Here is a 27,100-nt window from a genome sequence, read left to right on the forward strand (position 1 = left end):
TAACGCCATAAAGTCCAAAATACCGTACGATTGATATTATTTTGTTCATATATTTTTTATTTATGTGTTTTTTAAAGACTTTGTCGGCTGTTATTGGAACATGTTGATATGTTTTCGCAAATATACATATAAATACAGACAGATTTTCTCTTTGTGTTGAGAAAAAAAAACATATAGAAAATGTATATATATGTATATGTATGAACGATGAAAACAAATAGTGAAAATAAGATGTAATAATGATGCAGTGAGCCTGGCATGTATGTATGTATGTATGTATGTGTGTGTGTATGTATGTATGTATGTGTGTATGTATGTATGTATGTATGTATGTATGTATAATCATCGAAAATAAGCAATACAAAATGAACCTTAAATAAGAGAAATAAAATACTCTCTCCACACACACACACACTCAAAATACATTAATTCAGCGTTTCATAATTATCGTACATCACAGGTGGCGTGTCTAAAACAAAGGAACACCTGTGAGCGCTTTAATGATTCCCCGGTGACCAATGAGCGCCGATGAGCACTCGCTATCAGCCAATCAGAGCGCATTATGTGGGCGGCGCTCTGTGACGTCAGCAGCACAGGTGACACAACCAGGTAGACAATAGCCGCCACTCGCCCGTGTTGACGCCAAGGGACTCTCGCCTTAACGCTCCCGGGCAACACAGTCGAAATTACCTCAATTTATGGACGCCATTAATTCCCCGCGTCCAAACTCTTCCAAAACACCAATATTAAAAAATTAAGTTACCTTGTATCTCTCTCTCTTTACCTCAACATTTAATTGATCTCATACAGGTAAGATTAAAAGGACGATTTACCTGCTCTCTCTCACACCGTCTGTAGCAAAAGTTAATAATGTTTGGTTTATATTAAGATAAAAAGTGACTAAAAACTATTGATGAATATATAAACCATTATTAAACCCCTTAAACCATTATTAAATCTTTATTTAACCAATATTAACCCTTGTAAACCACTACAAACCATTCTTAACAATCATATGCAAATCCTTTCTGAACCATTTAAACCCCTCCTAAACCATTACATGGCCCCTTAAACCATTAAAAGCTCCTCTAAACCATTAAAAAACAACAATTCCTCCAGCCATCAGGGCCATTAAACGACAACCAGGCATCATAAGCCCCTCTTGCCCGGACCATCATACCTCTTCTCCTCCTCTTCCTCCCCCTCTCCCCACCCTCACCTAGCCCCCCTCTTCCTCCCCCTCTCCCCACCCTCACCTAACCCTCCCTCTTCCTCCCCCTCTCCCTACCATTCTCTCCCCTTCTCCCCACCCTCACCTAACCCCCCCTCTCCCTACCATTCTCTCCCCTTCTCCCCACCCTCACCTAACCCTCCCCCTTCATGGTAGTTATTGTCCTTATGGTAATCGTGTGGTTTATTTAGGTCGAACTGACAGACAGACGTTTAACACAGACGTCTGATCGCTTTATATCCCGTTGATGATGAGGGGGAGGGAGAGGGAGAGAGGGAGAGAGGGAGAGAGAGAGAGAGAGAGAGAGAGAGAGAGAGAGAGAGAGAGATAAGAGGTGATAAACATAGGGTGGAGAGTTAAATGAATTAGTGAGTAGAGAGAATGAGGAATAGGAATGGAGGGAGATGATTGGGGATTGGAGAAAGGAGGAGAAGAGAAGATAATAGAAGGAGAAGAAAGAAGAGAGAATGATGAAAGGAAGAATAGATGAAGATAATGAGATGGTAGAAGAATATTTGGAGAAAGACAAACAAGTGAAAGGAGAGAAAATGACGGAAATGAAGAAAATTGAATTACATGAAGAAAAATTACAACGAGAAGATCAAATAGCTTTGTAACATCTCTCCCCCCTTCCCCCTCCTCTCTAACTCTCACCCCCCTCCCCCTCGTCTCTAACTCTCACCCCCCTCCCCCCTAACTCACCCCCCTTCCCCTCGCCTCTAACTCTCACCCCTCCCTCGTCTAACTCTCACCCCCTTCCCCTCACCTCTCTAACTCTCACCCCCTCCCCTCCTCTCTAACTCTCACCCCCTCCCCTCGTCTCCTAACTCTCACCCCTCCCCCTCGTCTCACAACTCTCACCCCTCCCCCTCCTCTCTAGCTCTCACCCCCCTTCCCCCATCTCCCCTCACCCCCCATCTCCCCTTCACCCCCCCATCTCCCCACTTCCACTCATCTCCTTCACTCCCCCATCTCCCTTCTGCTCCCCATTTGACAACACCAGCATGGAACTAAATCCCTCTTGCCGGATAATCCCACGATTTAGCCTTAAATCCCCCTACTGTTTTCCTTTTGCAACATAATGGACTCTGTTGCAAAGCGATCCAAAAATCCCCGTTGCAGGAAGGGGCTGACAGGCGGAAGGTTGGATGCAAATCGCGACAATGGTTGAATTCAACCCCGTGTAATTGTTTTTGCGGTGGCATTGTTTGTGGTCGAGAGAGTCAAAATGGGCGGGGAGGGTGAGGAAGGAGTGAGAGAGGTGAGCAGGGAGGTCAGGAGTGAGGGATGTATGGGAGGTGAGAGTGAGGAGAGCTGGGACAGGATGGGAGTGGAGATGATATGGAGGAAAGTGAAGTGAAATAGGAAGTGAGCTATACTCTCTCTCTCTCTCTCTCTCTCTCTCTCTCTCTCTCTCTCTCAAGGCGTGAGGACTAACACAGTTGTCTCACAAGAAAATAGCTGCGATTGGTGAGGAAATACTAATGTGTTTTATCCCTTGTCTGGTGTGTGTGTGTGTGTGTGTGTGTGTGTGTGTGTGTGTGTGTAAATAAGACATAAATATACTCGTATATACATATATTCCTTCAAACATATATACATTACTTGTTTATACTGTACATTAAAAGGTAATTATGTGTAATTATCTCAACCAAATTATTATTTAAATCGAACCATTACGGGGCAAAAAAAAAAACACTTTCTTACCTAGTTCACTTAATTACCCACCTGGTTCACTTAATTACCCACCTGGTTCACTTAATTACCCACCTACCTACGTCATCCATAACCTATTTAAGAGTAACAATTACATTACTATATCTCTTCACAATTTACTGACGTCATCTATACCAATTACTATCACACATTAAGGTAGTTTAATTTATTCCCTCATTATATAACTCAGTGAAATTGTCGACATTAGTTAAGGGTAATAAATCTCTATCTCTCACTATTTCTTCAAACCAATTTAAATTCAGAAGTTATTCAATATTGCCAATTTCACGACTTGTTTTAGTGAGTTATTTATACATTTCAGTCTATTTGATAGCTCAGGAAGATACGATTTATTGCTCATTTTACTGTTTTTTTTGTTTTGTTTTGAGATGTTTGACTATGAATATCCTCCCCATTTCATAGCTCCGGGGTGACAAAATATCTCACCTCTCTCTCTCTCCCCCTCCCTCTCTCACTTTATCTTCTTTCATTCTCCTTTCTCTTCCCTCTCATCTTCTTCTTAGTAATTACCTCTCTTCCTCTCCCCCAATTCCTCCTTCATACTTTTATTTACCTATCCCTCCTCCTCCTCCTCTGCCTTCCTACTCTTCCTCTCCCTCCTGTTTCCTTCCTCTTCCTCCCTCTGCCACCTCTCGTCTCCTTGCAATCATCCTTCTCCACCTCTCTTTCTCTCCTCTCTGTCCACATACTTCATTCCCTCCCCTCTCCTTATCTCCCTTCCCTTTCTACCACCCACTCCCTCTCTTTTTCTACCCATTCCTTCCCCTCCCACTCTCACCCTCCCCTCTCCCTACTTCTGCGGTCGACAACAAATGCTTTGCGGTTAAGAGACGATACAGAAGCTCCTCTCCCCACCCTCCTCTCCCCACTCCCCTATCCCATGACACCCCACCCACCCCCCCCATTAGTGCCACCATTGCCACCATTACCACCATTTCAACCATATACTGACACCATCACACCAGGATTTATTATGGCAATTAACTTATCAAGTGACGGGGGCGATTAGCGTGGCATTTAAAGTGTGTTTGTAAACAATGGGTAGCTAAGATGCTCCCATTCATAAAACTGTGTGTGTGTGTGTGTGTGTGTGTGTGTGTGTCCTAAAGTTCGTAACACCACATTAAAATCCTTTAAAAATATCAAAATCCCTAAACTTAACCTATATTCCCTAAAATTCCTAAAAAAATCCCAAACTCCCTAAAAATTACAACAAAATCCCTAAAATTGCCACAAAATCCTTAAAAAAGCCACGAAGTCCCTAAAATGAACTTAAAATCCTGGCCTTAATAAAGTCTCTCCTTGAAGGGGTTAACAAAAAACTTTCTCCCCTCAGTTCCGGTTGAGGCTTCGGTTTCCCCTCACTTGGGGGAGTCATGGATACCCTCTGTGGTCTACCAGGCGAGGGGAGACTCACGCCCACACGCCCACACCTGCAACCTCATCCTAAACCCACGTTTGCACTCTACACCGACGCCCATGACCTACATACACGCCCACACCCCAGCCATGGTAGGTACACACACACGCACACGCCATTCCCCGCGCCATGTATGTTCGTGATGCGCGCCATTAACCACACACGGTACATAATACACACATACATAGATACATACATACATACACACATACATACATAGAGATATACATAGAGAAAGGAATAGAGGAGCAGAAAGGACAAATGGGGGGGAGTGAGAGAGAGAGAGAGAGGAAGAGCACATCTCCCTTCACCCCATCACTACCCTCACATCATCTCCCCTCCCACAATAACCCCCTCCCTCAGCGCCACCAAAGCCGTCCCGGAAGGTGTTAATATTTTTTTTAGTGGGGGAGGGGACAGGGGGGAGGGGGGGCAGGGGGCAGGGGGGGTGGGGGTTGCGGAAGGACGAGCTAAGGAGTGAGGGGAAATTCTTACTATAGTGAGTGAGTCGCCGTGACAATATCCGAGAGAGGAAATTGTCTCGAATCACCACTCAGGCCAGCCACCGAGTGAAGCAGGAAAAACGGGAGCTTCTTGATGATTTTAGGTGGGGAGGATAGGCTGGGGAGAGGGGAGAGGAGTGGTGGGGAGAGAGAGGTGGGTTAGGTGGGGGAGAGGCGATGGGGGTGTTGGGTAGAAGATTGTGGTTAAGAGAGGAGGAGGAGGAGAGGAGGAGGAGAGAAGGAGGAGGAGAGAAGGAGGTATAGAAGGAAGAAGAGAATGAAAGAGAAGTTCAACGAAGAAGAAAACTACAGTAACAATAATAATAATAATAATAATAATGATAATAATAATGATAATAATAATGATCAATATATACAGCCCCACAACAGACAGCTAAAACTCCTACACAAATCGACAACAACTACGACACAAACACTTGACTTAATGTCCTTCAGAGAGAGAGAGAGGCAAGGAAGGTCACCCCCAGAACAGCGTAGGTTAGGTTAGGGTAGGGTAGTATAGGGTAGGGTAGGTTAGGGTAGGTTAGGGTAGGGTAGGGTAGGTTAGGGTAGGGTAGGTTAGGTTAGGGTAGGTTAGGCAGGTTAGGTTAGGTAGGTTAGGTAGAGTAGGGTAGGTTAGGGTAGAGTAGGGTAGAGTAGGGTAGGTTAGGGTAGGTTAGGTTAGGTACGTTCACTAAATAACCAAATTGAGCAAAAAATACAATATAAAATATCCCTTCCAAAAGATTCTATACCTAACCTAACCTAACCACAACCCAACCTACCCTAACCTAACCTATACCTTAATTTTTGCCTCGTATGAAAATCCAATATCTAATTACAATAAAAAAAAACCTCATTAAAAAAAATCCCAATCGTGTTAATATAATGTCTTATGCTCGAGTCATTCCCACATCTTCAACAACATGGCCACACTATTTGTCATTGGAAGCCATTAAACTACATTGGCACTTGGGTGGGGACCAGGCAGGGGGACTTGTGACGCAATGACCCCACTATCAAAAGATACCTTGTGGCAGGAGGACGACACACACACACACACACATACACACACACACACCACAACACGTTCTGGAATGCTCTGTAATTCGGTCTGCTACTTTCTTTATCTATCTATCTTTCTCTCTATCTTATTTCTCTTCCTTTTTTTTCTCTCTCTTCCTCTCTCTTTATTAAGTTTGTCTCTCACTGAATTGATAAATATGTGTTCCTCTCTTTCTCTCCCCCACCACACCCCCCTCCCTCCCCTCCCCCTCTCTCCACCCCCTTCTCTCCCCAGCAATCCCTCCACCACTCCCACTCTCCCAGGCATTGGTTAGGTTTAGGTTAGGTTAGGTTAGGTTAGGTTTAGGTTAGGTTTAGGTTAGGTTAGGTTAGGTTTAGGTTAGGTTTAGGTTAGGTTAGGTTAGGTTTAGGTTAGGTTAAGTTTAGGTTTAGGTTAGGTTTAGGTTTAGGTTAGGTTTAGGTTAGGTTAGGTTAGGTTTAGGTTAAGTTTAGGTTAGGTTGGGGATATAATTGAACCCCTTCGTCCAGTTGGCACCCACAAGGCTCAGTCTGTGTGATTGGGTCACTCTTCAATGGTGTGTTTGTTTGGACTCTTATAGAGAGGTGGTCGTTGGTTGAGGGAGGAGAAGAGGAGGAAGAGAAGAGGAAGAGTTGGGATTTACCTTGGAGACAAAAAGAGGAGGGTGAGGAGGAGGAGGAGGAGGAGGAGGAGGAAAATGAGAATAAGAGAAGGGTGAAGAGGAAGAGGAGGAAGGAGAGGACAATCAGAAGGAAGGAGGAGGGGGAAGAGGAAGGAGAATACGACAAGGAAGGGAAAGAATAACACGAGGAGGAGGAGGAGAGAGAGAGAGAGAGAGAGAGAGAGAGAGAGAGAGAGAGAAGTAAGTCTAGCATTTCCTCGGGTTGCTCAACTAGAACAAAACCGTGTCTGTTCTTGCTCTGGTGGGTCTCTCTCTCTCGCCTCCGTCTTACACCTCATCTACTTGTCTCTCTTCTTTTCTCTCTATCTCTCTCTTTATCTATCTCTCTCTTTTATCTTCTTCTGTCGATCATTTATTGACGTCTTAATTTTATCTTTGGATTTATTCTTCGAGGACGACGTTGGAGGGTGAGGGTTGGAGGACGAGTTTGGAGGTGTTTTTGATCCCTTAGTCGAGGAGTAGAAGGAGGTTACGTTGCCGACCACACGTCTCCCAGCACCTTCAGGATCATCTTACGCCAAGACAAACACAATATCGGTGCAGCCAGGAAGAGAGAGAGGGGATCCATCCGCCACAAAGGCATGAACGTCGCTGACACTAAAGATCTCTCTCTAACTCTCTCTCTTTCTGACTCTCCCAGCTGACAGTATCGCAGAAAGAGTCCAGAACGTTGCTGACACTAAGAATTGGCACTCTCTTTTTTTTCTCCCAGCTGACAGTATCAGGACAGACAGAAAGAGCAATTGTTGTCAGTCACAGATGCGAAAGTCGCTGACACAATTAGAATATCAGAGGAGAGGTGGACGTCGGCTGACACCTCAAGGATGAGACTGACGATCATACTGTACACTTTTGGCCTGACAACACAATGAGACTAAGGACAACAAATCAGTCGTCAGCCACAAGGACAAGCCCCCCCCCCCCTCAGACACTCTTGCAAGAGGACGCGCACAAACCGTCAGCCTCTGAGCACCGCTGACACCCAAGGATCTCCTCCCCTCTTCCCAGGCTGACCCACGACAACAGTCTCCCTGTTTGTCGTCACAGCTTCACACGTCAGCGGGTTTTCCTCTGTACTCCCCAACGCCTGACGCTCGAGGTCTCCCCAACAACCTCAAGAAGCAACAGTAGTCAACCAGCATTATATCTTCCTGTGTATTGCTCCTCATAAACACACAGCAACGATCACCAGTCTAAAGAAACAGGTTCATTTTTACAAGTTTCTGAAGTGTAAGACAAAAAAAAAAATTGCCATCAAATAATAAACCGAGTCTAGATTTCTTAATTAAACGTCACTTCATCGTTGTTGGAACCCACGACACTCACAGCCCCAAGAACCATCACCACACTGTTCACCTTACACGTAATTCTCTCCCACACACACACACTGTCCTGTCAACACTCCATTATCAATTTACACAAGCGTCTTGCGATGTCTTTTCTATACCATCAAGGTCATCACCAACTGCTGCTATCGTGTTGGTAACCACACTCACTCCCCTAACAACCACCCATCTCCCTCCCTCCCACCACACAACTGGTCTTCCTACTCACACAAGCGTCATGTTGATGTCCTCAGTAATCCACGCGAGAGTCAAACACTTCCTTCCACAGATACGAAATCCCGGTCGAGTCTCACGCCGGTGTCATTTGCGGCACTAGTGGGCACCGGAGCGTCCACGTCTGGTCACTTTGGCCCTCTGGCTTGGCACTGGCACTGGTGGTGGGTTCGCTGGACGAAAGCATGAGAGGGGCCACAGGGCCATTGACGCCCAGGGGCTACAAACAACAGGGCCTTTATTCTCTCTCACATTCTCGGCCGGCGCAACGTGGTAGTGGTGGCCGGTGTGTACGATGAACAGTAACCACAGCCATTGTTGTGTCCCTTCACTTACGGTGTAACTAAACCACCTCACTTACACCACACAGTCCCAAACTACGGAACACTCCCTCATATCAACATCAGGAAGGATAGTAACGTCTATGTGGATTAAATAAATAGAAAACTCGATCCAAAGCGATAATAAAAGGGACAGAGAAACGGGGAAAAATTCAGTTGTAAACATGCATCCGTCCATTCACGGCGGGTATTTGTTGTGGGTCTGTCTCTCAACCGAGGACCTGTGTACCGCCTCAAGTGTTGAGTAAAAAGATCTTCTCTCCGTAACGATGACGATACAAACAAAAACAAACACACAACAAAGAGAAAGAAACCGCAATCAGTTACTAGAGAGAACGATTCATTAGGGAAGTGGAGACAAAATTATGAAAATCGAGACGGGCGACCTGGCCGGGGGGGGAGGAGGAGGAGGAGGAGGGGGGAGGAGGGGAAGGAGGAGGAGGGGGGGGGAGGAGGAGGAGGGGGTAGGGAGGAGGAGGGGAAGGCAGGAGGAGGAGGGAAGGAGGAGGAGGAGGGGGGAAGTTGGAGGCAAGTCGTCGCGCCAACTCGAACGCCTCAAAACAAGTGAAGGTTTGTTTGCAGTTTCTTTTTGTTCTCGCCGTGTTATGTATTGATGTCTTCACCTTTGGCCTCTCCCCACCCCTCCCCCCCTCCCCCTCACCTCCCCAGATAAAAATACCTCATTTAATAGTAACCAATCACACTCCAGATCACCTTACGAAGACGAATGTGATTAGTGAGGAAATTATAACAAATCAAAACACTTACAGGATTATCTCCCTTAAGGACTACTGACATAGAGGCTCTTTTACGTCACTTCACCACCCACTTACGAGCGACCTGGTCCTAATTCCATTATAACACAGAGGCTCCCGACGGCATCCATTACCAGAGGCTCCCGACGGCATCCATTACCTGAGGCTCCCGACGGCATCCATTACCTGAGGCTCCCGACGGCATCCATTACCTAAGTTACCTTGATTATGATCCGCGGCGTCTGAGGACCAAGGGAGGTGATCAATGGGAACTACCTATTAATGTAACCCCCTCCAAAAAATAGTGATATGTAGTTACGTAAGGAATTTTTTTAAGATAGATAGATATAGATAAATAGATATATATAGATAGATAGATAGATAGATATAAGACCAAACAGACAGACAAACAAAAAAACACACAAACCAAACATCAATTAAAAACAATAATAAAAAAAACCTTAAAACCTTCAGAACTAAACACAAATCTAAACACATCATAAAACATAAGATACAAACATAAACATTGACAGGAGTGTAACTAACTAACTCTCTCTCTCTCTCTCTCTCACTCTCTCTCTCTCTCTTCAATGTTTGTGTGTCGCTAACATTGTAAACACACCGAGAAAACATATTTAATCTATTATAGAAAATTAACTCAAATATTACGGTTTAAGACGCGGTAACAACAACAACAACAACAACAACAATAATAATAACAACAATAATAATAACAACAACAACAACAACAACAATAATAAAAGAATATATTGTTTATTTCCCACAAAATTAGAACAAACTGGATAGTCATTCCACCTCAGACAACAGTACAGTACATTGTTCTAATTGATACAATATGAACACTATTCTCCCTGACATTGTAACCCCGGTGCCTCACTAGTGTACCGTCGCTTATAAAACACTACTGTACCGTCACTTATAAAAAAAAACAAAAAAACATCGTACCGTCATTTCTAAATTTCTCAACCAATTTAGACATAGAGACATAAAGACGTGTTGTGTAGTGTGTTGTTCACGCCCGACGAGGTCACACAGTCATCTGGTCTGGGGGGGGGAGAGGGGGAGAGGAGAGGGGGGTAATTGAAACCTAGCGAGGCTGGCCTATAAATCCCGTGCGTTTATAATGGTGCCTTGTGTTCCTTCTGGGCGGCTCATGGGTGGCTGGGTGGCTTGTCCTCTCCTCCTCCTCCCCCTCCTGCCACCCACAACCAACCTTCTTATGGGCTGCAGGTTAGATTTTGCGCCTCTTACCATCGATAACTGGTGTATGTTTTTCTGTGGGTGGATTGTGTAGGTGGGTAGAAGTGGGTATGTGGATATGGAAGAGCGGGTGGATTTGCATTTTGGCCATCCATATCTATCCTCATGTGGGTGTGGACGGGGTGGAAATCATTCCTTATCCGAGAATCATCTTTTTATGGGTGGATGTGGATAAGTGGATGAATCACTGTCTCTATTTGGCTCACAATCGGCTTTTATGGGCGGGTTGGTCATATCCTTACTCATATCTACCCTTTTTTTTATAAGTGGATGTGAGCGGGTAGGGTCATACTCTCTACCCACCCATATAAAACTATACCCTTGTGCGACGTAAATGTAGTGTGGGTGATTTCCCCGCCCACGTTACTACTCCCGTGGGCGTGGGCGTGGGATTTCTGATATACAAGAACAACAATAATGACGACTATAACTAGACATTCTCCTTACTTAAAATGACAAAAACAAAAACAATAATAATAATAATAATAATAATAATAATAATAATAATAATAATAATAATAATAACCCAGACTGCAGATGTAGGTTAACGAATAATCTTAAAAGAGAAAATATTTTTGCTTGCATAAGACTTGAGTAAATTTTCCGCACGACTAAATGCTCTTGAAAGGTAAAGCGTCTGGCAAGAAAAAGAGAGATAACCACAATATCTATCTAATCTATCTATCTATCTATCTATCCAAAGAAAACGCAATTCACAATATATAAAAAAAAAACACACTTGAAATTCTACCACCAAAACAGTCAGTCTTTGTCTCTCTCAGGGCAATTATGTGTAGCCTCGGGTCAATTATGTAACCTCAGGGCAATTTAGGTGTTGATAAGACGGCCCAGGGTTAACCTCGGCTCGTGTTATCTGTATGGAGAATGTTGTACAGCAGTCGATAAGAAAGGTCATCTTCTCTTATTTGTGAGAGACGGGTCAGTCTAACTCAACCTCGCTGTGGTGAAACTTAACTCCTGTTGGTCACGAGTCAATGAAAAATATCTGGGTTAGGTTAGGTTAGATTTGGGTTGGGTCTAGGTTAGGTTAGAGTTGGGTTGGGTCTAGGTTAGGTTAGAGTTGGGTTGGGTCGTGGTTAGGTTAGGTTAGATTTGGGTTGGGTCTAGGTTAGGTTAGAGTTGGATCATGGTTAGGTTAGGTTAGATTTGGGTTGGGTCTAGGTTAGGTTAGAGTTGGGTTGGGTCATGGTTAGGTTAGGTTAGATTTGGGTTGGGTCTAGGTTAGGTTAGATTTGGGTTGGATCATGGTTAGGTTAGGTTAGATTTGAAATACTTTGTTTTGAAGAAGAAATAAGTTTATTTCAGTTTCTTCACGAGTATAATAACTTAATCCCGTGAGCATAATACCTTGAGTACGATATTTTAACCCCCATGAGTACGAATCACTTAAATATTAGAGTACAATGACCAATTCCCTTGAGTACGACGACCCTGTACTCAAGGACTTTAACTCCCAGTACTCAAGGGAGTTTAAGAATAATAAATTTTTACAAAGTCTAATAAATTCTCACATATATAAATTACTTTAGGTCGCATGTATCCTATAATTCTTTAGATACATAACCCATAAATTCTCTGAGTGACTATAGTAAGTGTATAAAAGACACACTGTATCAAATTCTCTAATGAATAATAAACTTAGAAGAAAGATCTACAAGTATTAAATGCTTTCCTTAATAGGTTTCTTATTTTCTTTAATAATCTCCCCATTTCCTTTATAATCTCCCCATTTTCTTTATAATCTCCCCATTTTCTTTAATAATCTCCCCATTTCCTTTATAATCTCCCCATTTTCTTGAACAATCTCCCCATTTTCTTTAATAATCGCCCCATTTCCTTTATAATCTCCCCATTTTCTTTAATAATCTCCCCATTTTCTTTAATAATCTCCCCATTTTCTTTATAATCTCCCCATTTTCTTGAACAATCTCCCCATTTTCTTTAATAATCGCCCCATTTCCTTTATAATCTCCCCATTTTCTTTAATAATCTCCCCATTTTCTTTAATAATCTCCCCATTTTCTTTCCTAACAATAATTCCACAATCTAAATCCATTTCCTTGTGTTGTAAATACCGAAAACAAAATAAATTCCCTCATTCGCTAAGTAATCCTCTCGGTCGTTAATACTGAGAAATGATCGTGTTGGTTGTTACGTCATAGGGAAGTAGTTGGGGATAAGAATGACCAAAGGAAGTGACATTACCATAATAATCCTTTGTACTGTCGGTGTGTGTGTGTGTGTGTGTGTGTGTGTGTGTGTCGGTGAATAATTTACTCTCTCTCTCTCTCACTCTCTCTCTCTCATTGTGTTGTGTTCGTAGCTCACACTACCGCCGCCGTCTCTCACTAACTCTCACAGACGCACATATGGTCACGCATTGACCTCATTCATACGACACCCTTACCGACGCATGTACACACACACACGCACATACAAACACACCCAAGTACGCGGTCATCGCTTTAACACGCACACATACATGCATACATAGGCAATCATGCATACCTACACATGTACACCTAAACGCACACGCATTCCCAGACAGACAGACACACTCACACACACACACCCTTTCGAATTCCGACACACTTAACTTACTGTCAATCAAACACGTTAAGGGAGAAATTTCATCACACATTCCACCCCTCTTTTCCCCTCACCCCTCCCCTCACCCCTCTCCCCCTTTCTCCCACTTCCCTTTCTTCCTTACCCTCCCTTTTCTTACTCCCCCCTCACACATTTCCCCTCATATGTATTCCTTTCCCCCACACTCCCTACCCTCCCCCACCCCTCTCACAGGCCCTCTCCCCCTTTCCACTGATTAGCACCACCCCCAAAAAAAAATCACAGTTAACAATTGACTATCACACAACGCAACACTTGAGGGGACCCAACTGAGACGTAACCCACAGAGGGACATTTACAATAAGGGGAAAGGGTGTAAATCCCACCCTTATGGACCTCTAGACTTAAGGGTTATAAGGAGGAAGGAAAAAGAAGTGGTGGGTTGGTTACGCCTCCGTGGCCTCGTAAAGGGGTCAGGTTACACCACACAAAACACAAGCATGTGATAAGGCCGAGCTGAGTGTGAGGCATTGTTTTGACCCCTGTGTTGTGGTGGGTGGGGGCGGGGTTAAGGTGTGGGAGGGAGTGAGGGTATAGGTGGGAGAGAATGAGGGAAAGAGAGAGAGAGAGAGTGAGGGAGAAAGAAGGGTAATTATGATGGGAGAGAGAGAGAAGAAAGGAAGAAGGTGGTTAGGGAGATGAGTGGATATATATATATACACTGTTTATGAATATGATGTATTTCTTTGTGTATGAACCTCTGTCCTGTGTGGCAGTGAGAAGTGATACCACCCTCAGTGTCAAGATCCTGACTGAATTACTCACAATAGGCAAACTGTACAAGCTTTGTCAATAAATTTGTTAACCTAAAAAAAAACTCTCTTTTTCTCTCTCCAATCACATGTTGGAAAGTACACACACACAAACACAAGTCCCCTACACGCACATACAATAACCGAAACACACACACACACATGCGTACATTTAAAACAGACAAGAGCAAATGTTTCGTCAATATGCACACCTTGCTGCTATCTTGAGCCCTGAGTAAGGGGAGGGAGGGGAAGGTGAGGGGGAGAAGGGAGGGGTAGTGGTGTCTCCTCCTCTGACACACACACACACACATACATGCATACATACATACGCACACACGCGCGCAGGAACATCTGCGTACATGGCCCCGGTGTTGCCATCTTGGGGTCTTCAATATGTTCCCCTCCCAGCTGTACCACTGGCCCGCCCTGTTACCCGCCTTGTTGAATAGATAGATAGATATAGATGGATAGATAGATAGATAGATAGATCAATAGATAGATTGGAGGAAGACAGACACACACAACTCATAAACTGAGAAGAAACGTAAAAAATAATTAAAAACAAAAACATGAATATAATTGACGATAATATAGAGAGTCCATTGTGAGGAGAAGTGAGGGGGAGGAGGGGTGAGGTGAGGGGTGAGGAGGGAGGGTGAGGGAGGGAGGTGAGGAGGAGGGTGAGGAGGGAGGAGGGTGAGGAGGAGGGGAGGGAGGGTGGGGAGGAGGGTGAGGTGAGGGAGGGGTGGGGAGGGTGAGGGAGGGTGAGGAGGAGGGTGAGGAGGGAGGGGGTGGGGGAGGGAGGGGTGAGAGAGGGAGAGAGGTGGGTGGAGTGGGTCAGTAGAGGGGCATGTGAGGAAGGGGAAGGGAAAGGGGAGGGGGAAGAGGGGAAAGAGTTATTCATTACACTCTGTCACGGTCCTTTTAAAGAGGTAACAATTCCAGCATAAATTGACAGGTGTTGCAGCGTGACAATGAGAATTGACAGAGGAGAGTGGAGGGGAAGTTGGTTGAAGGTGAGGGTGAATGAGAGAGAGAGAGAGAGAGAGAGAGAGTATTGTCAATAGAGTTCCAATATCACTACAACCTAAAATTCCTTTCCTTTAAAAATAGCAAAAACAGAGTCAGCCTCAGAGTACACCCACAACAGAGCTGCTTTTGTCAATGAAACAAATGTCCACGGAATGTATATCAGAGCTGAGCCCACCCTACCCACCTCCCAACCCACCCCCATACCTACCTTACCCACCCCAACCCACACCTATGAATTATTATAAACAACTTCTCAACCACCTAACTTAAACAAATTCACTCACTCATCCATTCCGTGAGTTCATCCACCTCTCTTCTCTCATTCATCCACTCGCCGTATTCCCTCATCCACCAACCCATTCACTCATACATCCAGTCACCGTGTTCCCTCATCCACCCATTCAATCCCCTCACCCGCCCACCCACCCATCCACTAGCCCACCCTTTTCCCCTCTCATTATGACCGCGAAGCACAATGAACCCACTTACTCCCCTCTCTTCCCCTCTCTTCTTACGACTTTGACTGTGTGTATGTGTGAGGGTGAGAAAGGAAGGAAAGAGGAGGAAGGGAGGAGGGAGGAAAGAAGGAGGAGGGGAAAAAGGAGGAAGAAGGAGGAGGAAGGAGGAAGGAAGGAGGAAAAGAGGAGGAGGAGGAGGGAAAGAGGAGGAGGAGGAAGAGGACATTGAGGAGAGTCGTCGTGAAGAAGAAGAAGAAGAAGAAGAAGAAGCCCCTCTTTGATGTCTGTCTTTTTATAAATTAGGAGTCTAATTGTGTCTCTATATTTTAACCCTCCTCATGACCCTTCCCTCTCGTTGTGTGGAAAAGGTGGGGGAGGTGGAAAAAGAGGAGAGTGGAAGAAAGGTGAGGAGGTGGAAGAGAAGGTGGGGGAGGTGGAAGAGAGGAGGGTGGGGAGGTTGGTGGGAGGGGCGGGAAGAAGGGTGTATAGAAAGGGTGATGGGAGAGGGAGGTGGAAGGGAAAGGGGAGAAGGGAAGAAGAAGGGGGTATTGAAAAGGGTGATGGGAGAGTAGGATTAGAATAGTGGAGAGGGAACACAAAGGGGAAAGGGAGGGCAGGGGAGGAGAGACTAAGAAGGGAGAAGATGGGGGTAAGGGTAAGGGAGAAGAAGGGGAAGGAAGGGATCAGGAAGAGAACAACATCAAAGATTCCAGTGTTGATCGCCCCACACACACACACACACACACACACACACACACACACACACACACACACATTGTTTTTCAATAATAAGCGTATCGATAACCCAAATGGCACTTGAACAAACTCTGAAAGCTTTTGAACGAACCCAAACACTTTTGAACGAACCCTGAACGCTATTAAATGAACCAGAACGTGACCGCATAGTAAAAATAATCTAATAATAATAATAACTTTTGAACGCACGTATTTAAATCTCAACTCTCATGTGAACATTTAAAAACACTTATCTGAACAAAACTGAACACCTTTTACAAACCCCGCTAAACACTTTAAATATCTGGAATCACCTTTAAAAACGCTAAGACATCTTTTCAAAAATCTGTTAACACCTTTAAAACATATATGGACACCTTTAAACGCCATTGAACACCTTTAAACGCCATTTAACACTCTTAAATACCTTCGGCCACCACCAGACACCTGCCTGAGGTGTGGTCGGAGAAGAACAGGTGTTGGTGTCTACGAGAGTCTCCAGGCTTCTTATCGCCGATCGCCACCTACGCACCCAGTTCTCCGTGTGCTTGCTAGTCCCCGATATTACCGATTTAGTCCCCGAAATCCCTCCCGTGTGCTTGCGAGTCCCCGATATTACCGATTTAGTCCCCGAAATCCCTCCCGTGTGCTTGCGAGTCCCCGATATTACCGATTTAGTCCCCGAAATCCCTCCCGTGTGCTTGCGAGTCCCAAATATTACTGTTTTAGTCACCAAAAATCCCCCTGTGTGCTTTTGAGTCCCCGATATTACCGATTTAGTCCCGAAAATCCTCCGTGTGCTTGAGTCCCCGATATTACCAATTTAGTCCCCGAAATCCCTCCCGTGTGCTTGCGAGTCCCCGATATTACCGATTTAGTCCCCAAAATCCCTCCCGTGTGCTTGCGAGTCCCCGATATTACCGATTTAGTCCCCGAAATCCCTCCCGTGTGCTCGCGAGTCCCAAATATTACTGTTTTAGTCACCAAAAATCCCCCTGTGTGCTTGAACGTTCTTGTGAGTCCTCGTAATCATTGCTTTAAATCACCCGAGTCCCCATGTGTGCTTGAATGTACTTGTAAGTTCCCGAGAGTACTCCATCAATCACCTAAGTCACTATACCCCCTCCAGTCATTTGTTTTTCTCGGAGTCTAAACTATATATACGGTAAACACTCACGATCTATCATCTACCAGTCTCTCCTTTCCTTGCGTTTAAGCCACACCGATATCCTTAATTATTACTTATTTCTTTACTTCGAGGTTTATCATCACTTCTTCTTATTCTCATTATAAAGTCATTAACAAATTCATTCGTCCCCAGCGTCTGATGACCACAAGACAACAATACTCTGCTTTCAAGTTACCAAAACAACAAATCACCAAGCGTATGAATCACCAAAGAATAACCGTGATTATGTGCCTGGATCTTTTTCAGTGTGTTGATGATCAATAACTACTGTAAGATAACTATCAACAGGAAGATAACACACTCATTCTATGTGGATCAGAAATATAAGATTGTCTATAGTTTGTGTCCGTCTTGTTATCACTGTCTTGCATCACCGCCCATCAGAACAAGACAGTTGACCTCGAGAAGAAAACAACGGTCCAGTAGGAGGAGGGGGGGGGGGGAAGGAATTTGTCATCACACACACTGTATCTCTCCCTCTCTATACCTCACCCTTGAACGCCAAGTCGCCCTCTGAAGAATCCATAACCCCACCTCCCTCTCTATACCGATGTACTAACACTAATCCTCAAGGTCTCCCGCGGGTCGTCACAACCTGCCGACAACATATTCTTCTTTTTTCCCTCTCTTCTCATCCTCTACTGCGTCAGCGACTTCTTCTTCGTTCATAATCTGTAGTCGGGGAAAGTTGAAACGCCTCTCCATACAGTCAGTGTCCCTCTGTCGGAACCTCAGTCGTGTCGAGGGTGACCCGTTTTTATCCTCTCTCTCTCTCTCAATAGAAGGAAGGAAGGAAGGAAGGAAGGAAGGAAGGGAAAGAAAATGTTGATGAAATGGATGAAAATAAAGACTGACCGAATGACAGACACACACACACACACACACACACATCTCACGGACCGTATATATACAAAGGTGTTGTTAACGCTGTGACTTAAATACAGTTGACGGTAAATGAGGAATTTAATCTGAGGAACATGTGTTAATACTCCCGTCCCGCATGTCCGTCTGTATGTCCCGTCTTATCACTCTCTGTCCCATGTCCACTTCTCCTATATATCTCTCCTTCCCATTTCTCGTCTATATCCTAACTTTCCTTTCCCTCTTCCATGACCGTTTCTTAGTCTCTCTCTCTCTCTCTCTCTCTCTCTCTCTCTAACACCTTCAAATTCCTTACTCTCCTTCCCTTCCTCCTCCCCACACCTCATTCACACAGACACCGAACTTAACCTAAATTATACTTCTCTCTCTCTCTCTCTCCCCTCTCACTCTCTTTCCCCTCTCACTCTCTTTCCCCTCTCCCCCCTCTCACTCTCTCTTTCCCCTCTCACCCTCTTCCATGCGCTTGATTCTCGAACACTATTGTCCGGTTTAATTCTACATCGTATCCGGTTTAAACCCATATTGATACGGTAGAATGTTCGGTTTTCATCACTGTCCGGTCGAATTTCATATCACGTTCGGATTCCGTCGGTTCATGTTCGGTTTAATTCGAATGACGCTGTGAAAAATACTCCCCCGTTTTCAATGACGTGTTCGGTGTAACCAACGCTAAAGTAGATTCCTTATATACTTCAATCTATTTCTCTCTAGTAGTTAAAATTCGATTAAGGCATCTATATACAAAAGTGTGTTAGATTAATACTGGTTATAATGTTCGGATCTTATTCACAACATCGGTGAAACGAATAAGGTTTTTTTTTCAGGTTATATTTATATATGATCGAATACCAAAGAAAAATATATATATATATTCGATTCTTTTCATTATTTTTTCACAACTTCAGACACCAACGGATAAAAAAAAAATCCACTTTTCTCCATTAAACGAATTTTCCGCTAAATTTAATTCGGAAGAAAAATCAATAAAAATAATATAAAATTTAGTACCGTACCCTATCGCAGCTGGGTGGACTGTGGGTAACCTAGGGCTCGAACCAGTGACTCTTGGGTGGTGGACGAGCGCTGTATCCAGTCTGCAGTATACGGTGAGGTTAAACTGTAATTGTCTCCTTATTACAGTAACTACCACTGTATACTGTATTATTCTGTATGTTCCTTTGTATTACTCTACCGTATATATGTAACCAATTATTATTATTCAGTTACCGACGGAAAAGAATAAATCAGTTATCGTTAAACTTCTAATTTATTCTTCATCGCATCAATTATTTTCCTCATCTTTATCAGTTATCTCTTCTTCATTCGATTATATCGGTAGTATCGGATTTTTTTTCCTGCCGCGCGATATCGGTCGTGCGCGGAGACTCCTAAAAAGAAACGCAAATTTCAGTTCCTTTCATTCGTTATTGGAAATTATCGGACATTTGCGCAGGTAGTCGCACGTTATCGGGACCATCAGACAGTCTTTGGAGATGGGTAACATTTGGCTCTAAAATATCGGGCGCTATTGGAAAACTCTTCATATAAATCGGGAAGGATTATTTACTCGCCCATTAATCGGGAACGATCGGGATATATGAGCCAATTATCGGCTATGATCGGAAAGCCGCACCTAATCCACAGCAGACTTTAATCGGTTATCATCGGAGGGAAATTTCCAAAACGATCGGAAAGGTTTGCCGATAGTCGGATGTAATCGGAGAATCATATCCGATAAAGGAATCAATTTTGCATAGTTAGAAAAAAACCCACCGATATTCTAACGTAATCGGAGACCCACCAGGTGATCGGTTACCGTGAAAAAAAATCTACGTAAGAAATCGCATAAAATCGGAAGACCATTCATGTTATCGGATGTCCCAGTAATCGGAATTAATCTATATTCCTCCAAATAATCGGGAATGATCGGCAACTTCCCTGAGGACTGGAAATTCTGATTATAATTACTAAGCATATAATCAACACTCATAATCTTAACTAAATTATCAGAATTACACTCAGACAGACAGAACCGGTATGCAAATTATCCCCCCCCTCAAAAAAATAAAACCGCAAATATTAACAAGCTCCTAAGTCACATTTAACATAACGTAAATTAACATATTCATTCCACTTTAATAATCATGTCAAGATATATAATGATCTTTCACCATCATCATTATAAACATCATTATCATTCCCGAAAAATCACCATCGAAAAAATACCCAAATCGATTACTTTACAATGATAGCTTAACTAAGATCGTCTCAGTTTACCGCTTTTGGCCAACACACGGAACAATATGGCCAACACACGGAACAATATGGCCAACACACGGAACAATATGGCCAACACACGGAACAATATGGCCAACACACGGAACAATATGGCCAACACACGGAACAATATGGCCAACACACGGAACAATGTGGCCAACACACGGAATAATATGGCCAACACACACACGGAATAGCCAACACACGGAACAATATGGCCAACACACGGAACAATATGGCCAACACACGGAACAATATGGCCAACACACGGAACAATATGGCCAACACACGGAACAATATGGCCAACACACGGAACAATATGGCCAACACACGGAACAATGTGGCCAACACACGGAACAATATGGCCAACACACGGAACAATATGGCCAACACACGGAACAATATGGCCAAGAGTCTAATATAACACGGCTATGTTTCTCAATTAACACAAATATAACGAGAGATATTACGCTATTTTAGCTTCCTGTACTAACGAGTCAAAGAAGCTAACGACAGAAGCTATGTATTGGTTATAAGGTAATACGTTAGCTTGGAGAGTTAAGTGAGATAGCGTATTATAGCGGCGCTGGTCGTTTTAGAAAGCTAAGTGGTGAAATATACAGCCGAGTTTGGACGTTTTAGAAAGCTAACTGGAAATAAGAGAACTAACTAGCGAATCCTAGCTGTGTTGGTTATTCAGAAAAGCTAACGGAAAGAAGAAATATCAGTTAATGTGGATTTTAGCTGAGTTAACTATATAGGAATTAACTAAAGAAAGTTTATTCACAAAGCTAACTGACCATAAGAGAGCGATATGATAAATTATAGCCGTTCCGATAATTTAAAAAGCTAAGTGAATTAAAGAAAGTCAACTGCCCGTGAAAGCTATATTAAGAAAGGTCAGCTAAATTTCTCTCGCCTATTTAATAAGCTAAGAAAACGTATGAAACTGAATTATCCCTGTGAAAGTAATCAAGAAAGCTAGTTCAACTTTCACTTGCTAATTAATAGGTACACCTTACTCTATACAAGATCTACGTCGTTCAGAAAAAAGGATAAATTTTCAGTCTGTTTTAGAAAGTGACGAAAACTTTTTTAAAACTATTATCCCAGTGAAAGTAGAAAGCAAATTCACTCCTATTATAAAGAAAATCAATAGGAACGTTACTAGAAATTATAAAAGTACGTAATTATATATATTTCGAAAGTAATTATGTAGAAAGTATTCTCATAATCCCCGTAGAAAGTGATTATCGCCTTAGAAAGTACTATGACTCGTTAACTTTCTCTGGAATAGATAAAAAAGAAAGTATACCAAAATTATCATCGTATCGAACCGGAAAAACGAGAAATCCGATTATCGATTATCATCATTCCGATTAAAAAACAAATAATCGTTTAAAAATAATTTACAATTACTCCAATAATCACAATGACTAACGCATATACTAGTACTAGCAACAAGCAACTAGTAAGTAGATCCACATTAGTACTCCATTCAGGCGCTATTAAAAGTACTAACGCAAAATAGCGCTAGTGTGTAAAATAGTTATCACAGAGCTCTTATCTTGGTTTAAGTAATATGAACTAGCTAGCTTGTTATTGATGCTAGTACTTTATCGAGAGCGAATAGCGGGATTATAGCTATTTTATTCGTATCGCTTTAGAATCTTGAAGGAGTAACAAGCCTTCACCTCTCCCGCTAGCAACTGAAACCAGCAAGTGCCCAGAATCGCTAGTATTTATACAACCGATAACTAGCCATAACTCCTAAGCTAGTAATTAGAATCAGTAAATCAGCCATATCTTATTAATTATGGCTAGTATCTAGAACGAATAAACTAGCCATAAGTATCTAACCAGTAACTAGCCCGTACTAATAGCCAAGACCACGCTTTACTACACATAACTTTACGGAAAAAAAAATACCCAATCACTTCTATCGCTCTGAATAAAACATTTAAGTAACTAGCAACCGTAATATGTACAACTAATCACTTATAATATTCAAATTACTTAATAACTTTACTTACAAAAGATATCCGTCGAAACCGGACCTTGGGAACCCCTTTTATAAGTATAACATCTAAATACACTTCTATCGATTAATTTCCCTTATAAGACTTCCCCCCCTTAACAAAGACTCTGCTGTAAGTATTTTAATATCACTTCCTCGTTGGTGGGGGAAGAGGAAGGAGGAAGAGGTCTTATCTATATTGCGCTGTACCCCTTCAAGTGTTAAGCTAATTCTTCTCTATCTTCATTTATTGACCCCTTTCCCCTTCTCATCCCCTTCACTCCGTCTTCCCCTGACCTTGATGGTGAGAGAGAGAGAGAGAGAGAGAGAGAGAGTCTTTAAAGAGGGACGAAGACTCCAAATACTAAAGAGGACAGAAGTCTTTCCCACCTCAAGACTAATCAAGAGAGAGAGTCTATACCTGTCACGGTGTTGAGTCTTCAGGTAAGTGGACATTTTCAGGTGAACTGTTCAACACAAATCACACCAAATATGCAGGTACAACCTTTTACATATGTTATAATTATATACTACCTGTGTGTGTTTGTGTGCGTGTGTGTGTACGTGTTATAAATCAATCACCAAATTATATCATAAGGTGATTTACTTGACAGGTATGGTATAAATCAATCACCAGGTTATATTCCCCGGTGAAATTCTCGAGAAATCACAATTATCAATCACCTAAATCACCTCAATCACTTAATTTTCTTCAATTAATCCTACGTGGGTTTTTTAATTACCTTTTCCTCAACAAGGTGTGAATTGAATAGAAATATCCATTGAGTGTATCTATGTACGTCTTCTACCTGTGTGGATATATCTACCTGTGTGGATATATCTACCTGTGTGGATATATCTACCTCTCACACATCCACACCAACCTGACAAAAGATGAAATGAATAGAAGTAAAAAAAAAAAAAAAATATTGATTGATATCTAGCGGCGAAATAAAGAGTGTCCGAAACCGGCGAGTTAGAGGGAAAATATCTGGTTGAAATTACGATGAATAGGAACAGTTGGGCGGGTTCCTACACGGCTAGCGAGGGAGGGAGGGAGGGAGGGAGGGAGAGAGGAGTAGGAGGAGGAGGGGTTAGAGGTTTTGGAGGGAGGGAGAGAGGAGAGGTTACGTTACTTGAGCGAACATCTTCTTTCCTCCCTCCTCTACGACAACACCTGCTGATCTGTACTGTATGTAGGTGTAGCCAAGGTGTAGCCAAGGTGTAGCCAAGGTTGTCGATGTGATGGAGTAATCGCATGGATAACGCGAATCTCTCTTCAACGACACATACACACTATAATTACTAACACCTTAAAACCATACGAGAGAGACAGAGAGAGAGAGAGAGAGAGAGAGACAGAGAGAGAGACAGAGAGACAGACAGACAGACAGAGACACGGACAGATATTTTATTCTACATCTTATCTATTATATAATATTTATCAACTTACAATAACAAACTTGAGAAATTATATTGCTTTCCAGGTGATAGAATGACACACGTTCATATATCTTTATAATTAACCTTTTTAAACTCAAGTAAAAAAATATATATTCTTACGGTACAGTACAACCTCTATTTAACGCACAATCCGGAGAGGAAAATCCGCTATATCGAGGGAATATTATATGTGATACCTCCAATTAACGAACTATAATGAAAATGAAAGTCCATTACATCCAGGATCCAATTAGATATGAATCCCTTATCTAACGGATTATATAGAGAGACGAGTCCGTTATTTAGACGTTTTACGGTACTTTCGATTTTCCAGTACTTAGATTAAATCATTCAGGTAATATTAGAGCGGATTATGTATCTTCTGTTTACATGCAAATACATATAACACGTGTTTGTCCAGTTTAGTAAAGCACACCTACTCCCCCAAAGCGGCTTGTACCTTTTAGACGTAAATATAATCTCATCTAACTACACTTCATAAATCTCTATGACAACATGTAAATGAAGATCTCCTCCCCCCCTCCCTCCTCATTATACCACAGAGAAGAAAAAAACTCGAACTATGATACTTAGTGTGAGACGGCGAGTGTTCTGTTACCACTAGACCACGTTTCTTGATGTTCGACTCACTCATTCACCTCCTTCTTCTTCCCTCCCTCATTCTCTCTATGCTGCCTCACTCACTCCTTACAAATCTTCCTTATGTACACTTTTATCATCCGCTGCCCCCCCCTCCTCTCTCCCTTCATCGCGATAGGTGTGATAGGTGAGTAAAAAAAATTGATACATTACTCTTTTAAAAGTTTTTTTGTGTGTGTTGTGTTAGAGGTGTGTAAAGAGTGTTTTTACCACTTAAGTGAGAAGATGGGATGAGGTAAGTGAACCAACGAGTATAGCACACCCCGGGGATGTAACTGTGTAAAGTGTAGCATACCTCTTCCTACACCCAACCCTCTACACCCCACACCCCTACACCTAATCAAGTATACCAAAAATCCTCTCCACCGCATGTTTTGACAACTTAGCGTTTGAGGTGCACACACCCCCGCTGCCAATACCTGCAGGCCAGAGGTAAGGCGCAGGGTCCACACACACACAGACGAGTCACTTATAGAGCGGCACAGTCCACTCCCGTTATATCTACAGCTCCCCATATAGCCACATCTCGGCCATAACCACGTCAACCACTACAACATCACTCTACAGTAATATAACTACGGTAAAAGGGGGATTAAAGGAAGGGTACATGTTATAACTACACCTTTTTGTTAATTAGTTCACCTGGTGCCTTGGCAGGAGGGATGTGTGCGTGTGTGCGTGTGTGATACTCCTCAAGCCTACCTGGTGTTGCAAATATTTAGAACTATTACGTCACTTTTGCAGCTCGACTTTTGCTTATTTTCGCAGGGAGGAGCACACCTCACCTCGGGACCGGGGCTACAAATCAATCACGGGACGCTTGATTTCTCGACTTATCTGTTATTTCTTCAAACACATCGAGGGGTTTTATGCCGCTTCTAGATCAACATCTCATCCGTCAACTATTACAGAGGGAGCCTACGATAAACACACACACGTCTCTCAAGGGACGGTTTAAAAACAACTTACAAGATCGACACGTTCTAAAGAGTTCGTATTAAGACATCACATCACTGGATCAAGACCGAGGATGTTTTTTTTTTTCGCATGTTGTTTTTACAAGGTTGGCGGCCTGGAGATATGACCGTGTACACCACCAATCACCACACTCATCCCCTCCCCCTCCCATCTTAAGGCACAGCTATTTCCGGTGCCTTTTCCTTGACGTCCGGAGCCGACACATCCCAAATTATAGTCACATAAATCGGGCTCTGCCGATGATTTACAAGTAAAACTGTGGGCGGTGGTGGCAGGCAGCGGTGCCGGGCGGTGTGTCGCTGCCCGCCCCGCACCTCACCTTCCCCGCCACACTGCACTTCCCCCGGACACTTTTCACGTTTCAACCACGGCACTTAAGACACAGCGAGGCCCGGAGAACACGCTAGGAGGCACCTCGGACCAGCAGGAGCCACGTAGGAGGAGGACGAGGCAGGAGAACGTCGCGGAGGAGGTGGAGGCGGCGGGCGGCGGAGGAGGAGGCCATGGCTGGAGGTCGCTCGCTTACACTGCTAGCCCCGACCTCTCTCCCCATCGCCAAGGTGCCAAACTTAGCCGATGTCGTGTATGTTTGATAGGCGCGTGCCATCAGTAGGTGAGGGTGCCAAGAGGCAGCAGTGGTGGTGGTGTTGGTGTAGGGTCGGGGCCGTGCCTGCAGGGCCCCGTGGTCAGCCCAGGTGACCACCAGCTTACCTGTCACACTCCGCCTTCGTCGCAGCGTCCGGGCTCTGCGCTGCTGCTCCGCTGTAAACAATGTGTAGTCTTGCCAGTGGTAGTAAAGCACAGCGCGCGGGTGTCGTAGCACGTCAGCACATAGTGTGGCGCCGGGCGTGTCGCGACACAGAGTGAGCGCTCCGTGTGTGTGTGTGTGCTGCCCCGCAAACAATGCGCGCAGCCGCCCCGTGTTGTTCCACAGCCAATGCCGGCCACACTGAGTATTCTTACGGATTCTCGTCAGTGGCGGGCGCCGCTGCGCGTGACGTCACCGCACTGTTCCCCCATAACAAAACGTGGCGGCGCGCAGCCAATCAGCGCGCGCGGGGCCACAATGGCCGACCAATGGGGAGGCGCCTCCCCCCGCGGCGACCAACCATTGTCCGGATAACAATGGAGCCCACAACAACGGGGGCTGGACCACAATGCCGACACCCACAATTGGTCCACTGGCGCAGGTAAACCAGCCAACGAAAATTGCCGCTCGTCCCCCGAGCTCCCCGCCAAGAAAAAGCCGCCCATCGTGGAATTTTGTGGTCGCGAATTGGCAAGGTGGGGGCACGGCCGGCCTTTAAACCCCCACCTAACTAATGTGTATTTTTCCCTAGAAATGGCAGTGGTGTGGCGACTGAGGCCAGGATCGCGCCCTGGCTGTGAGGCGACGCCATTGGTCCCCTTCCTCCCCCTCATCCTCCCCCCGTGCTGTCGTCCTAACACCTCTTCCTCCCCCCTCCTGCCA

At 44.0% G+C, this 27,100-nt stretch overlaps 1 protein-coding gene across 5 annotated transcripts in view; it reads right to left on the reverse strand.

Moving 5' to 3' along the window:
- Positions 1-26,566, reverse strand: part of LOC121878356 (transcription factor Sox-5-like) — a 141,125-nt gene extending 114,559 nt beyond the window's left edge. For 3 of the 5 annotated variants that reach the window (XM_042384541.1, XM_042384540.1, XM_042384539.1), the window contains exon 1: positions 8,173-8,340. In XM_042384541.1, coding sequence (XP_042240475.1) covers positions 8,173-8,183 — 11 coding nt within the window. In that variant the 5' untranslated portion in view covers positions 8,184-8,340. Of the gene's footprint in view, positions 1-8,172; positions 8,341-26,043; positions 26,309-26,340 lie in introns of those variants that run through there. The other 2 variants (XM_042384542.1, XM_042384543.1) reach the window with 2 other exon arrangements.
- Positions 26,567-27,100: the final 534 nt, after the last annotated feature.

This window comes from Homarus americanus, unplaced genomic scaffold (genome assembly GCF_018991925.1).
Source record: "Homarus americanus isolate GMGI-L3 unplaced genomic scaffold, GMGI_Hamer_2.0 scaffold41027, whole genome shotgun sequence".
In the NCBI taxonomy this organism is placed as follows: domain Eukaryota; kingdom Metazoa; phylum Arthropoda; class Malacostraca; order Decapoda; family Nephropidae; genus Homarus; species Homarus americanus.